Here is a 16,046-nt window from a genome sequence, read left to right on the forward strand (position 1 = left end):
CTGTAGGTAATAGACGTATTCTTGCATTTCTCTGGCCAGTAGAATAGTTTTGACACACATGGCATGAATATCTGTTGCACTGCATAGTTTTGGAACTTATACTGTTACATGCTTTTGAACTTATATTGCACATGTAAGTGAGCTTGGGGTGGAAGATCCTTGAGAACCCCTTGTCTTACTGAGATTTCTTGTTTAGAGATCTCACCCCACGTTTGGGGACGCTTATTTCAGGTTCAGGTAACCCAGGGGTTGAGACCTCTAGTGGCAGGAGGCCAGAGCTTAGTTGATAGATGATACATGTTTATGCTGCTTATGCTGATATGCTATTATGATTGGATGCTGGATCCTGTTTACTGTCTTATGCTTTTAGCTTCAGTTTATGGATTTCTATGTTGAGACTTTGTTGGTTATGTTGTTAATTTGGTGAGCATGGAGATTGTCTATGCCACATAGACTTGATATGTTTTGTTTTATTTCGAGTTGTAATAATGTATCAGGATTATAGTCCGGACTATGTGTTGTAGTTCCGTGATTTAGATACTCACTTTATATTGATATATTGAGGTATTTCAGTTAGATGTCTAATTGCAATTTACATAGAGGCGATATTTTATGAAATTGATTAAGTAATCAACTTGGCTAAGTATAATGACGTCATAATTGAAAAGAAAAAGATTTTTCGCATTTTTAATTAAGCGCAGCTTAATACGATGATATGTTAACAAACCGGGTATACACGGGGTGTTACAGAAAGCATCAATGGAGATGAGATAGAGAGTGATGGGCGACGATTTGAGGGAGAAGAGAAAGAATGAAATGTAAAAAGAGAGAGAGAGAGAGAGAGAGAGAGGTTTAGTAAAATATCTATTTAGTAATTTACCCTTTCACCCTTGACATTAGACTCTTATTACCCTATTCCATCCTAACTATCTAGTTGGGTTTCTTTTTTGGGTTGGTCTATTGAGATGTGTCACTTATTTAATTTATTTTGGATTCATCCACTTTGTATAGATTGCACATTTAAACCCAACCCTTTTATTATTTATCCTTTTGCCTCAAAAAGTGATTAAATTCTAGTTTAGACTCTTCCATTTCATTAATCATCTAATTACACTTATAATCTCTAATAAGTGTAATTTAATTATTAGAGTTATTACACCTGCCATTCCGTTCATTCCTCTGATCTTCCTCTTCCATGGCTTCTGACTGGTAACGCATTGAGAATTTGAAGTAACACTTTGAGATCGATTTATGAAGACTCCATCTTTATGGGTTGAGATCTCTGGTATATATGGCCCGGCTCCCTCTTGTTGCCAACCTTCGTTGCGGTCTATGGTATTATCCCAAATTCCATTCAACTTGTTACTTCAAATCCTTTGATAGTCACTTGATATGTTTTTTATGTTTTATTTTAGAATTATTTTAATTTTATAAAAATTTCAAAAATATTATATTTTTGCCCCTTGACCGTGTTAGACACGATAAAAATCGTGTGTCGAGATAGACAATGTGTCATAAACCATTGATCGCGTGTGAAACATGTCGTTGTCCGATAAACATTTTTAAAATGAATGCAATGTCGGTGCTTCCTAAGTAATAACTTTGTTTAAAAGCCTATAAATGTGGTTTCCATGTCAAAAAGTAGTTACGGGAACCTCTTAATTCTTTTAGATTTGCGACAACTGTAAAAGGGTCAAGAAGGACATCAAAATGGATTAGCATGAAGATTAAACTCTCTTCCTAACTATCATCTATTGAGTTTGCCACTATCTCTTTTTGTTTCTTCTTTCTCCATGTTTTTTTAGTTTAAAGTTAGGGATAGATGGAATTCAATCAAATATTATTATGAATTTATTTGATTTTTAATTCAATATCTCTTTCTTTTTATTAAGTAGTTTATTCTATGCTTAATGCTTTCGTTGCTTGATGAGGCATAAATTGATCCTAAGATTGTATGTTAGATGCAACAATTTTGCATAGGATCTGGAATTTTGGTAATCTACGGCGTAGACATACACATCACCTTTGTGCAATCTTTATGAATTCTCTTTTCTTAATGTTTAAATTTAATTTGGGGTTTGACTAAGAAATAATAGTTTCTTGATATATTTAAAGGGTTAAGATGCCATGATATTGAGTTTTAACAAAATTAACTGAATTTGATCAACAATAGAATGAATGGAAATTGAATCAAGAATTTAAATAAATAAATAAATAAAATTAGGGAAATCATATCCACCAACAATGGAAGTCCTAGATGAAGGCCCTCACATTAGCAATTGTATATTTTGGTCTGAAGTTCAAACTTCGATATAAAAACTTTTCTAAAATCTACCTCGACACACTTTTGCAAATTGCGCACATGTTATGGTCCCGCCTTTGCCTCGTACGCCAACTTTTTGCCACATTTAATTTCAATTCTAACCATATAGATCAAGTTATGCCAAAAGCGCCAAAGCATATGCTTATCCACAACTCATTCAAAAAGAAGAAAAAAAGAAAAGAAAAAGTCAATGTGATTAAACTGAGACTATTTTATTCCAACATAAATACTAGATTGAACCAATTTACAGAAAAAATAAATAGAGTCTTATATACTTATACTATTTATCGCAAAGAGACTTTTTATCTAACATTTTTAAATTATTATTTTCAATTACTCATAAAAATTTAAAGATAACTCATATTAAAATTTAAAAATAAATACAACTAATGAAAAACAATATATATAAAGGTATACTAATTTTTTTTAATCATTAGAAAATACATAAAAAACAATTAATTTTTTTTATTATTAATTGTCGTTTAAAAATGCAAAGAAAAAACTTAAAAATAATTAAATTATTTAATTATATTACTTTTATTTATTTTTAACTAAGTACTTTTTGTGTGGTTATAATTTACTTTAAACTTGTTTATTGATATTTATTTTTATACTAATAAAAATTAAATTGATTGACACGTGCTGCCAATTAATGCCATAGAAAAAAGGAACCAAAAAAAATCTCTTTAATTAAAAGAATTTGTAATAAAGTGAAAGAAATCATAAAATTCTCTGTATAAATGGTCATCTGCAATGGAGAGCACAGTTGGACGTTGATGCTCGGCGGTGGTGAGCCTCATCCACAGACACCAATTTATTTTTTCTCTTTGTTTTCAATAATAGTTCAAAATTTTTGTCTTTATGTGGAACTCCTACTTGTCTAATAAATCTTTATTGTCATTTAATGCATGTGTCTATACTCTATGCTACTATTTTCTTTCAGATGCCAACGTGGTATCATTCACATGTTTAATATCTTGCTGGTCCCAGCATACACATAATTTTTTTTTTTTTTTTTTTTGGTAAAAAGCATGCACATAAATTAAAATAATCATAGAACCGTTTGATTGTACTTTTAAAAAAAGTTAATCATTAAATATAAACTTTTTAAGATATTTTTTAAGATATTTACATGACTCGTGTTAACAGCACAAAAGGAAGGGAATCTCCTATTGATGACAATCCTATCCAGACAGCTAAGCAGTTGGACTTGGGCCTCCAATATTCCTAAGAGGCCCAGAATTACACTCCTTCAGGTAACCCATATATAAATACAGGGTTAAACCAGTAAGGTACACATACTCTCTAAACTCTCTCTCTTAGCTTGTCACTCTGCACACACCCCACGCCTTGATCATATCGATTATTATTGTGCACAGTGATCAGCCTACCCTCAAAGGTATCTCATTCATAGATACTTGAGAGAGAGCACCTAGATCCTACATAAAATATACCAGCCATCGGTTGGACATCTCTGTTTTTCAGACAGAACAAGTCGTTTATAAAAAAAAGTTAAAACAAATAGAAGTAGTCCAGCACATCCTATATCATTTTCATATATGAGTTATTTATATAATTTTTTTTTAAAAATAAAAAAGTTTAACTTTACTAAAAAATTATTGGTCTGGTGATTACAGGATAGATCCCAGAATTTGATCTGTTCAAAGAATAGTGAATTTAATTTCTAAAAATCATAATTTTTAATAAAGGTAAAGAGACTCAATACTAAAATTAAATTAATCGGATCCATTAGAAATTTGAATATCGGTTGATATTAACAAAAAAAAAAAAATTAAGTTTAGATGAAATAGGTTTTTAGGAACGTATTTTTACCATTTACAATTATGATCTCATTAGTGGCAAATAGAATCTGTTCATGTGTTTGGGAAAAGAAGCCTGCCGTGCTCCAAACATGGATATTCTTGCTATGTAGTCTCGTTCTGTCTTTCTCGGGCTTTAGTTTTGCTTGGCATTTCTTTTGCTGGGAATCAGGTGTCTTTTAATGCGAGGGACAAACGTAATAACGGGTTAAGCGACAAAGTATATTAATAGAATTAAATTTAGTGTTTCTTACTAAACATTTCATCGATATTTAGGATGTGTTTGACGGAAATATCTTTAGTAGTAGGGGAGTACTGAAGACTCAATATATCTTTAAAATAATAATATATATATTTTTTTATCATTTTACTCTTCTTTGTATGATTATTTTTCCTTAAATCATCATTCTTTTCTACTTTTAGTAAAAGAGTACATACATCAGTAATACCAAAGACGTGCTCGTGTTTCACAATTTTTTCAGAATCAATTTTTTATTTAATTTATATTTTCAAAAATAGAAATGAATAGAAAAAATATTTAACAAAATCAAATTCATTTTTGTTTCTGAGAATGAATCAGTTTAATTTTTATGTTTAAAAAAAAAAAAGAATCACAAAATTTCTATTTTTTTTTCAGGTACAAAATAAGAAACACTTGTCTTTCTTAATCATTTTTCACTACTATCATCATCATCATCACCACCACCATCCCGACACAACAACTACCACTATTGTCGTCGTCGTATCACCACTACCATCACCACCATGACGATGTCACCGCCACCACGACCATCACGGTCACAACCGCCACCATCACCACCATCGTCACCAACCATCACCACTATCACCTTAGCCATTGCCATCACCATCACCATTATCTTCATCACGCCATTGCCACCACCACTACTATCATCACCACCACCGCCATCACCGCCACCACCATGTCACAACCACCACGACCACACCATATGAAAAGGAAAGTGATGATCCGAGAATTTTTTATGCTTAACAGAAATATTTTTTATTCTATTATTTGTTGTGTCATCAAACATAATTTTTATTTTCAGAATAAAAATAGGACATGTTATTAAATTCATTTTTTTTCTCAACGACTGTTTCGAAGCACAGAAATAAAAAAGAATTGTTTCTTTTCAGTAACACTGCCAAGGAACAGAATAATTGTCATATATCCCTTGAACTCTTAATAATATATCTGGATTGTGAGTTCTCACACTTCATGAAGTGTAAAATTATAACCGTCGATCGAAAAATTAAGAGCGTAAATTTTAATAACTGTTACTTATTTATATATATATATATATATATATATATATATATAAAAGTAAATTCCACTGCATATCTCATATTTAAAAAAAAAAAAAAAAAAACTCACCGACAACATATAAGATGTCAACTAAGGTGTTAACATCTGTATCTTCAACTCATAATTTTAACTTCTAGATAAATCGTCTGGTAGAGATTAGACAGAAAAAGTATACGTCAATTTTTCTTTGATTGATACCAATAAAACATATGCAAACAGATATCACTCACTCTCCTTTAATAGCCCAACATTGTAAGTTATGCTAACATCGGTTTATTACTTTTTCTCCCCTCTTTCCACATGTTTTGGCACTCTCTTTTTCCTTAAACTATTTAGGGTTTAATAGGAATTAAAATTAATCTTATATATATATATATAAAAGAGTATATAAATTGAAGTACATATAGAGTCACATGAAGAGCAGTTAGAGAAAAAAAATGATTCTACATATTTTTATGTGTATAGAATATAATTTTATTTTTTATAACATGAGAAATATTAAAACTATTTATTTATGGGATTAGTGTTTTTTCTGTTAAAGGATATTAAATTATGTCATTTAACTGAAAGAAAGATATAGAAAATGAAAATCATGGGGAAAGAATGTGATTTTTTAATTTAAATTTTAAATAAAAAATATCACTTTTAACTAAAAAGACCATCCTTTAAAATGATAAATATTTTTCCCTTTATTTATTATAAAAAGCAAGTTTTAGTTCTGTCTTGACACATGTATAAAATAAATAAAACTTGTTTATTAGTATTAAATTTCTTTATTACATCAACATCAACATCAATATCAACAACACCTTTATCCCAAATTAATTGGGGTCGGTGGTAGATGAACCCAATGATGCACCGACACCGACACGGGACACGACACGACACGACACTCCGACACGTTAATTCTAAAAAATGCTAAATTCCGACACGTTGGGACACGTTTTGATATTAAATAATATTTGTAATATATATAATATAGTTTACATTTAACACATATAGCAACTCATAATAAATCATATAACTAATCAAATATTCAAATTCCATAACATAAATATTAAGCAAAAATAATATAACATCCCAAGAGTGTAGAGTGTAGACCACTCACAAGTTCAATTATTTTCATCTCCATCTTGAATAATCATAGCCTCTATCTCTGGCTCATCAAGGGAAAGACTAGCAAATTGAAGATCTCCAACATCATCAAGTGAATCGAATGTATCTCCAGCAATATCCCACATTTGAGTTGCTCCTTGTGCATAACTAGGAGTCTTTCTTGATAAGAGTCGAAGATTGCTATGCACATAAACCAAGTCTTCAGCACGTTTTGGAGTGATTTTATTCCTCTTGATGGAATGCACAAAAGAATAAGTACTCCAATTGCGTTCAGCACATGATGAAGAGGAGGGTTGTTGCACAAGTCTCAATGCTATTTTTTGCAGCATCGGTGTAAAAGTACCATAAAGTAGCCACCAAGATTTCGGATCCATAGTGTATTGAGTATTGATGGCATCAAAATCGCCAAAGGTTCCACTATTGCTAATAAAACCTGCATACTCCAAACTAATCCGGCCTCGGTCCTCCATGCCAGGAAAGAATCTCCTTAAACATTTTTGTCGCTCTTGAGTAAGCTCTAAATCCATGTGTGGAGGAACTCGACTAGAATCTTCCTGAAGCCATTGTTGACTATAGTATCTAAAAGAAAAGCAAAAAAAAAAAAAAAAATCAACAACTTGTCATATAATATCAAGAGGAGTATTAATTTTAAACTGAATCATATTTAAAAACTTACTTGGGATTTAAAGCATGTGCCAAACAATGTAGTGGAGTTGAATTTTTTGTCCAACGATCCACAAGAATGCGATGCACCACATCATAAAAAGAGGAGCTCTCTTCCATCCCCTTCCTCTCTTTATGGTATATAGCTTTCTTCACTTTCACAATCATTGAATCCCACATATCATATATCAAGTGAAGACAAGCTCTATCAGTGTCACAAGCTCTGATCATATCATAAATAGGAGCAGTGAAGGCAAGTATGTAATCAACTGAATCCCAAAAACAATCATCCAATAATTTTTCCTTCACAAGTCTGGCCCTCCCAAGATTATCATCTCTATAAATATTCCATTTTTCACTTATCACCATATTTTGGAGACCGCTCTTTATTAACTTGAACCTCTTCAGCATCACATTCATTGAAGCAAAACGAGTATCAGCAATAGAAAGCAACTTCAAACTGACAAACTCATTATAGATTGCCAATCTCATAGAATGATTCATAATGAAATGCTTTATTGCAGCAACATCACCTATAATATCAGAAATCCAGCTGCATTCCTCATATGTTATTTGATTGTTCTCCACATTTTTTGCAGCACAAATATTTTTCACAGCCAAATTCAATGTGTGAACAACACACGGTGTCCAGGTAATTGATGGGAATTCCTGCTCAATCAGTTGCCCTGCTCCCTTACAATTTGCAGCATTATCTGTGATTACTTGAACCACATTCGCCTCTCCTACTTCTTGAATAAATTCCTTCAGCAACCTGAAAATGAAATTTTCATCATTAGTCATTCTCGAGCAAACAAACAAACACACTCAATCAGATTACAGAAGTCCAAACAAACAACCTGAAAATGAAATTTTTATCCTTAATCTCCCCCGAGCAATCAACTGATTTTAAAAACATTGCTTTACCATCAGATACTGCCATGAAATTAATGAGAGGCCTCCTTTGTGAATCGCTCCACCCATCACTTACAATACTCACCCCCTTATGAGTCCACGCTTCTCGAATAGGTTCACACAACCTATCAATATTTTCTTTCTCTTTTTGCAACAGAGTGGTTCGCAACGCGTTATATCCCGGTGGCAAATAACCTCCAATATTATGATTTGCTGCATAAGTATATGAAGCTTGGAAGTAAGGGTTCTTTGCCAAATTGAATGGCAATCCTGCTGAATAAAACATTCTAGCAATCAGATAATTTAATTCTTCTCGTTCCCCAACATTGAATGCCATCTCAAGAGAACCCGTAGTTTTTCTTTTTTTTGGGCCAGTGGAAGAGCTAGAAGGGGGTAAAGGTACATTTCTAGGTGCATTAGATTGCTTTCTCTGTTCAGCTTCATGTTCCAATTTTTCCATCTCTATCATGTCTCTATTTTGCACCATTAAGCATTTCCCAATTCCTTTGCTTGGTATTTTTAACAAGTGAGCCCTCACTCTAGTATACGAACTTTTATAATCTTTTTTACAAAAGTTACACTTCCAAGACAAATTCCCTCATGCTTCCACTCTAGCATCCAATTGGGTAACATATTTCCATAGGGGTTTATCCAGTAATTCATTGGCAGCAGATACACTAGCAGCAGTGGCGCTATCACTGCCACTGGCAGAGGCAGAACTTGAACGATCCATATTGTAATCCTATAAATGTGTTAAACAAATAAGAAGTAATGATATTTATTCATCATTTTTTTTACAGGAGTACTTCAGCTAATTTTATTATTTTGTAATCTATATGCAGGGCTACTTGAGCTCAATCCACAAAGAATAAACATTTTCATTCATATATAATACTCAAAAAAATAACTTAGTTACAGCCCTTGTAGTAGCTTCGCACTCATCTCTTGCTGTTGTCAAGTGAGTGCCGCTATTAGTTGTCCCCATCACTTACACTACATGTATAAGAGACACAAAACATATGCAGCAACATGGTGAACTGGTTAAATACAAGAAACAAAACTATGCAGGTATGCCTAAATGGTGTTATGATGTAGAAAGTATCTAATAAGTATAAAATGTGATAATTTGATATTTTTGTTCCTAAAAGCACTATAAAGGTCGTGGAAAATTGATAACTTGACATGAGTGTTAAGTGTCTAATGTGTTGGACATAAACAATGCTTCTTTTTTTTAGCTTCCTTGCTTTGGGTACAATTTCATTCTTAATCGTTGTCGGGTTGGTATATAGTATATAATTGGTTTTTATAATTGGTAAAAAAGACCCACAAATTGGGATGTGATTAAGAGACCAAATTGACAGCAAGAACCTTATCATGTTTGTAGGACTCTCAGCCATTAATACAAACAGGTTGTATGCATCAAATTTTTCAAACAATAAAATCATACATTTCAGAATCTCTCAGCAGACAAAAATAAAAAGTATGATAATCATAAATAATATTGTCCATATATCATAAGAAAGAACAAAAGGAAGAGCATGAGACAAAATATTGCAGAAACTAGTTGCAAGAGAGACGAAGAACACACCTGGAAACTGCAAAGCTACGATGATGGTGACCCAAGCTATGTCCAGGAGATAACTTACAGTGGAGAACAATAAATTTGAGGGATTGGTTGAGAACGAAGAACACACCTGGAAACACTGACAGACGACTAGGTGAGTGACGGAGAAGACGGAAGTGAGAAAGTGAGTTTGAAGCGCTTTGATTTAGGGCTAAAAAAAAAACATTCGATTTTAATTTTTTTTTATTTTAAAATTATTTTAATTTTATAAAAATGTCAATAAAATTACATTTGTACCCTTTGACCGTGTCGGACACGGTCAAAGTCGCGTGTCGGGATAGTCAACGTGTCGAAAAAAGTCAACTACGTGTCGGAACGTGTCAGAATCCGACACGTGTCCGACACTCATTTTTCCTCAGATTGCACGTATCGGTGCTTTGGTGGATGAACCCACATGAAAGATACAAAACGGTTGAAAAAAAGTTAAAAATAAAAAAATAAAAAAAAATAAAAAATAAAAAAATAAAAAAATAAAAAAGTAAAAAAGCCAAAAATAAATAAATAAAAATAAACAAATAAAATAAAAATATAAAATAAGATAAAATAAAATAACAATATATGTATATATAAATAAATAAAAGTAAAAAAGAAAGGGACAAGAAGAAGTGAGGGAAATGAAGGGGAAAAGGACTAAAAAGGGACCATCTGGAACATAGGAATAACAGCGGGTCTAACCCTCCACCATACTTATAGCTTTTCTCCATTCCGTTCTAAGACATACTGTCCACCAATCTATATCCCACTCCATTAAATCTTGTTTTACTACTTTCCCCCAAGTAAGCTTCGGCCTACCTCTGCCTCTTTTTGTGTTGAGCTCTTGGTAACAAACTTCTGTTCTTACAGGAGCATCCATGGGTCTTCTCATCACGTGCCCAAACCACCTCAATCTATGTTCTCTCATCTTCTCGGCTACCGGTACTACTCCGACCTTTCGTCGAATATCTTCATTTCTTATCTTATCCATCCTTGTGTAACCACACATCCACCTTAACATCCTCATCTCTGCTACTCCCATCTTATGCTCATGTTGCCTATGTGCTGGCCAGCATTCTGCTCCATATAGCATTGCCGGTCTTACTGTCGTTTTATAGAATCTTCCTTTTAACTTCAGGGGGATTTTGCGGTCACACAAAAATGCAGATGCACTGCGCCATTTCATCCACCCTGCTCTGATTCTGTGATTTACATCCTCATCAATCTCTCCACCGTTTTGTAAAATGGAGCCCAAGTATTTAAAAGCATCTTTTTTGGGTACCTCTTGACCATTTAGATGCACAGGTTCTTGGTCCTCATCTCGTACCAGAGAAAACTCACACTTCAGATACTCAGTCTTGCTTCGACTTAATGTGAATCCTCTGGATTCCAATGTGCTTCTCCACAATTCAAGCTTTCTATTAACACCCTCCTTGCTCTCATCAATAAGCACAATATCGTCTGCAAAAAGCATACATCATGGCACTTCCTCTTGAATATCTTTTGTTAGTTCATCCATAACTAAGGCAAAAAGGTAAGGACTTAGAGCCGACCCTTGGTGTACACCTACCGTGATAGGAAAAAAACTTTATGATCCGTTACAAGCTATTACACATGTAGTAGCCCCATCATACATATCCTTGATTGCCTTTACATACTTTAATGGAACCTTTTTCTTCTCCAGGACCCACCATAAAACTTTCCTTGGAACCCTATCGTATGCTTTCTCAAGGTCTATGAACACCATATGCAAGTCCTTTTTCTTTTCTCGGTATCTTTCCATTAGTTGTCGCATCAAGAAAATTGCTTCCATGGTACATCTTCCTGGCATAAATCCAAATTGATTTACAGAAACCTTGGTATCTCTCCTCAAGCGATGTTCAATAACCCTCTCCCACAACTTCATAGTATGGCTCACATTATTATTACATAGCAATAATAAATTTAATTGTAAGAGTGTATATACTATACTCAATGAAAGACACATTTTACTCATTCAATTTAGGCACTCTAACATATTGCAATTTTTTTTTTGATATAATGTGTTTTGGCGTTATTGAAATAAGTGTGATGTTATTTACGAGTCTTTTTCTTGGCAATCCGACGTTTATTGAATGTGATTCCATTTTGCATTCTAGTGGGCGAAAGGTGATGGTACACTACCTATAGAAACTCTAACGCTCAAGTTACTATATGAACAAAGTTGCAATGTAAAATGTCACAATGCTTACATACCTTAGGGCTTTGGTCTCAATATTTATAGGAGGAAGGAAATCATCTATTGCCAAAGATCGTGGATATGATTACAGCAGAGATAGGAGAAGATCATGGGGATAACTGTAGACGTTATTTGTGGGGGATTCCGATGATATTGAAACCATGGATATTGTGTAAAATGTGTGACTGATGAAGAAAAGCTGAAAAAATAAAAGAATGAGTATGTTCATCTTACCTACCTTTAACGTTAAGAAAGACTCTTGGAAGGCAAAAAGGAAATTTTGAAACTTCTTAGGAGCAGGAGAATAATTCTTCTTAAATTTCCCTTTTGCCTTCCAACCCCAGGAGTATTTCTTAGCATTAAAGGTAAGATGAACATACACATTCTTTTCTTTTTTCAACTTTTCTTCCTCAGTCACACATTTTACAATCAACTCATTTAGGCTCCAATTCTCATTCTGAATCGTATAAGCAATCTTTATCTGACTGAATTCAGCAGGTAAACGATTCAGAATGTGATGCACAACAAAATCATCATTAAAAACAATATTACGAGTCTTCAATTTATTCTGGACATGGGTTATCCTTAAAATGAACTTTCTAACTCCAATAGAAGCATCATATCTCAAATCAGTCAGCTCATTCACTAGGTTCTCTGCTTCAGCCTTATCAGAAACCTTATATTTTTCACCAACCTCTTTTAGAAAATTTTCCGCATTCTAATTTTCAGGCAAACCACTAAGGAGATGTTCAGAAATAGACCTCTTCATAGCAACGAGGCACAGTCGATTTGATTTCTCCCATTTAGCATAATGAGTCTTTTCATTTTCAATGTTTCCCTCATTTGACTTGGGAGGTTCATCCTCTCATAAGACCAAGTCCAAGTCAACAATCCCCATGACAAATTTTACATCTTGTTTCCACTTTATATAATTTGTTCCTGTCAATAACTCAATGGAAGCAAGATTGTTGTTAATGGCAAAGCTAACTGCTAGACATACACAATGCAACAAGATTAATTTTGGGCAATAACAAAATAATTTATATATCATAAACCCCCTTTGGGCAGGGTATATAATACACAAATATTTTCCATCACATGAAGATTTCAACAACAGAGAAAATTACATACAATTATAAAAATTAATCCCCTTTGACGAGACAAACTTTTAAATTGTACCTATTTCTCCATAATACCACATGCAATTTAAAAATAATTTATTCACTTTTGACAAATAAATACTTTTAAATCACGTATTCCCATCAATAATTTCTTCATGCAATTTTCAAATTATTATATATAATATTCTCCTTTGGGCAGGTAATTAACATACAATAATTTTAAACAACGAGTCAACAATAATGCCCAACTACATGAAACATTTAACAACATGTGTTTCCGACAACATGAAACACCTTACAACATGTGTTTCAAAAATTCATATTGCATTTGTACATCCAACAATGTTGCCATAAAAATATATAATGCAGCGGAAAAAATTGCAAAAATTACAAAAAATATACCAATAATTTACAAATATTCCAAGGATCAGAAAATTAATTTTTTGTGAATTTTGGCTTAAAATTAACATGTAATAAAATCTAAATAACTCATATTCACAAAATAAAATATCAGCTTGAATTGTATATTGAATAAATATCACAAGATATTCGGCAATTCAAATCGAACAATTCAAATCAAAACATATATATATACACAGTGTAACAATTGAAACTTTATATATATATATAATTCAAGTGACGTAAATCACGTAAATCAAATAAATCAATTTACTCGACTCAATTAACGTAAATCAAACACGTCACGTCAATTTGTGATTTATAAGAAAAGAAAATACAACAAATGTAAGAAATTTGTGTAAGAAATTTTTATCATCAATAATTCAACATAAAGACCGATACATGTATGATAAATAAAACATCATATATCAATTATATTTTGAGAGAAATTTGTGTACCTGATTGAATCATCTTATCTACTGAGCGAAGAACTTTGATCTCATGGCTAGAGTCTTCCTCTTTATGACCTATTCCAAAATAGCAGCCTTTAACGATGGGAGCATGACGACTCAGGAGGCTTAACCCAATATAAATAGGCTACAGAGGGGACCTATCAAAACCTAATCAACAGTGTGTAGATGGGTCCACCCATCTTAGAAGCCCAATCAAACACTAATGCCTACACTGTGCTGTCCAACTAGGCCTAATACTAAAAGATGCCGAAAGTCCAACTCAACATGATCACAATGGACTTATCACAATAGATTAAATTGAAATATCCATTAACTCGATTATTTTAGAAAATACAAAAATATTAATTAATATTGTCCACATATAAAATTTCTAACATATTGGACCTAGTTATGGAGGCAAAATATTTGTTTATCGCCCAGGTTATTCCTTTATCGGGCATGGTGACACTTTAAATATGGGTGTTTGGTAGAGTAGAATTTTTTTTACCCAAAAAAATAATTTTTAAGAATATAATGACAAATTTTCCCCCCGGATAAGTTATTAAAAGTTATTTGGTAGGGTAATTTTTTTCCGAGAATATTGGGTTAATTTTAATAATGCTATGTGTTAGTTTTCCCGCCCAATGGGAAAAAAAATTCACCCCATCAATGGTAATCTTTTGTAACCATTTTATAGGGAAAAACAAATAATGAATTTTTTTTTCCCAACCATATTTTTACTTCACTTCCTACCAAATATAGGCAAATAATTTTTTTCATCCCATTTTTCTTGAATTTTTTTTCACCTCCTACCAAACACATCCATGCAAATCAAGGTTGTGAAGATTTTTTTCTCGTGCTAGGTTGATTTATTTTCTTATATGAGTTGTAATTGAGAGTTGGTAGAGGGGATAAATTTTAAATTTTCTGGAACTTATATTGGCAATCCTAATTAACCATGTTGGGAAAATGAGATTTTTGAGAGTTAAAATTGTGAATAAGAATCCTATGAAATAATATCAATATGTGGGTGGTATTCTTGAATTCCCACCGGATGAATTTGTTTTGCATAATTTATAGGACATGAATAAATTGCTTTAATATTTTTATGACTAAAATATACTCTTAAAGCCTAGCTGTGATACTCTGCTTCAAAAAATTATGGATTCCTCTTTTCTCTTTCACGACGTCTTTATTGGGTTCCTCTATTGACCCTTTTGTGATTTATTAGAAACTTTTTTTAAAAATTCATCAAAGATTAATTTTGTAAAATCAGCTCATATTTTTAGTAATCATTGACAATCAAAAAAACATAAAACCAAAAAACTTGAGTCAATATTTCTAAAAATATTTTAACCTATCAAATAATTTTTGTGTGACATTTTTTGAAAATTTACTTTTCTAATATATTCTTGAAAATCAAGAACAAATTTTTTTTTTTCTGTACCAAACACTCCCGAATGTCAAGTTGCAGGTGCAATATTAGATCTTGGACTGCTATGCCCGAGGTTAAATGTCTTTGTCTGATATATGTTGCCAACTTGGGCATCTAGACCTAACACCCAGGGCCTTTTGGGCTTTCTACCCGGATCACATTGACTTGGTCCAAGATATGCTCCTTCTTTAGGGGATTTGGAAGTCTTAATGCCTTGTCCTTTGATCAAGTTGTAGGGGTAGCTCGATGGGCATATTTGGGGTGTTTAGTAGAGGAAAAAATTTTTTTTATCCGGAAATCACAATTTTCCGGAATATGATGAGAAAATGAGTTTTTTAAGAATGTTATAAAAAAGTTGTTTGGTAGACTAACATATTCCTGAAAATATTGAGTTAATTTTCTTGATGCTATGTTTAGTTCTATTAAATTTTCCCTTGTCATAAAAATCCTAAAATACCACCTTTTAAATGGTATTTCTGGATGGTTTTTTCAAAGAAATTTACACACAAAATAAAATTCCGGGAAAATTAGATTCCCAGAAAAATTTTAAAAATCTTGTACCAAACGTGGATAAATAAAATTACCACTTTCAGTTTCCCGAGAATCCTAAAAAAATCCTTCTAACAAACGGCCCCTTAAGGCATTCTAGTGGTTGTCATTTGATGT

The 16,046-nt window shown here is 32.6% G+C and overlaps 1 protein-coding gene across 1 annotated transcript; it reads right to left on the reverse strand.

The window, feature by feature from the left end:
• Positions 1 to 6,579: 6,579 nt before the first annotated feature.
• On the reverse strand, positions 6,580 to 8,627 carry LOC133289113 (uncharacterized). The gene is made up of 3 exons (XM_061486986.1): positions 8,104 to 8,627; positions 7,260 to 8,018; positions 6,580 to 7,162 (listed from the first exon to the last, which is right to left on the reverse strand). Exons 1-3 carry the CDS (start codon positions 8,625 to 8,627, stop codon positions 6,580 to 6,582), a joined length of 1,866 nt encoding a protein of 621 aa, XP_061342970.1.
• Positions 8,628 to 16,046: the final 7,419 nt, after the last annotated feature.

Source organism: Gastrolobium bilobum, unplaced genomic scaffold (assembly GCF_033153095.1).
Source record: "Gastrolobium bilobum isolate Gb01-03AN ecotype WA unplaced genomic scaffold, APGP_CSIRO_Gbil_v1 utg4504, whole genome shotgun sequence".
In the NCBI taxonomy this organism is placed as follows: Eukaryota; Viridiplantae; Streptophyta; class Magnoliopsida; order Fabales; family Fabaceae; genus Gastrolobium; species Gastrolobium bilobum.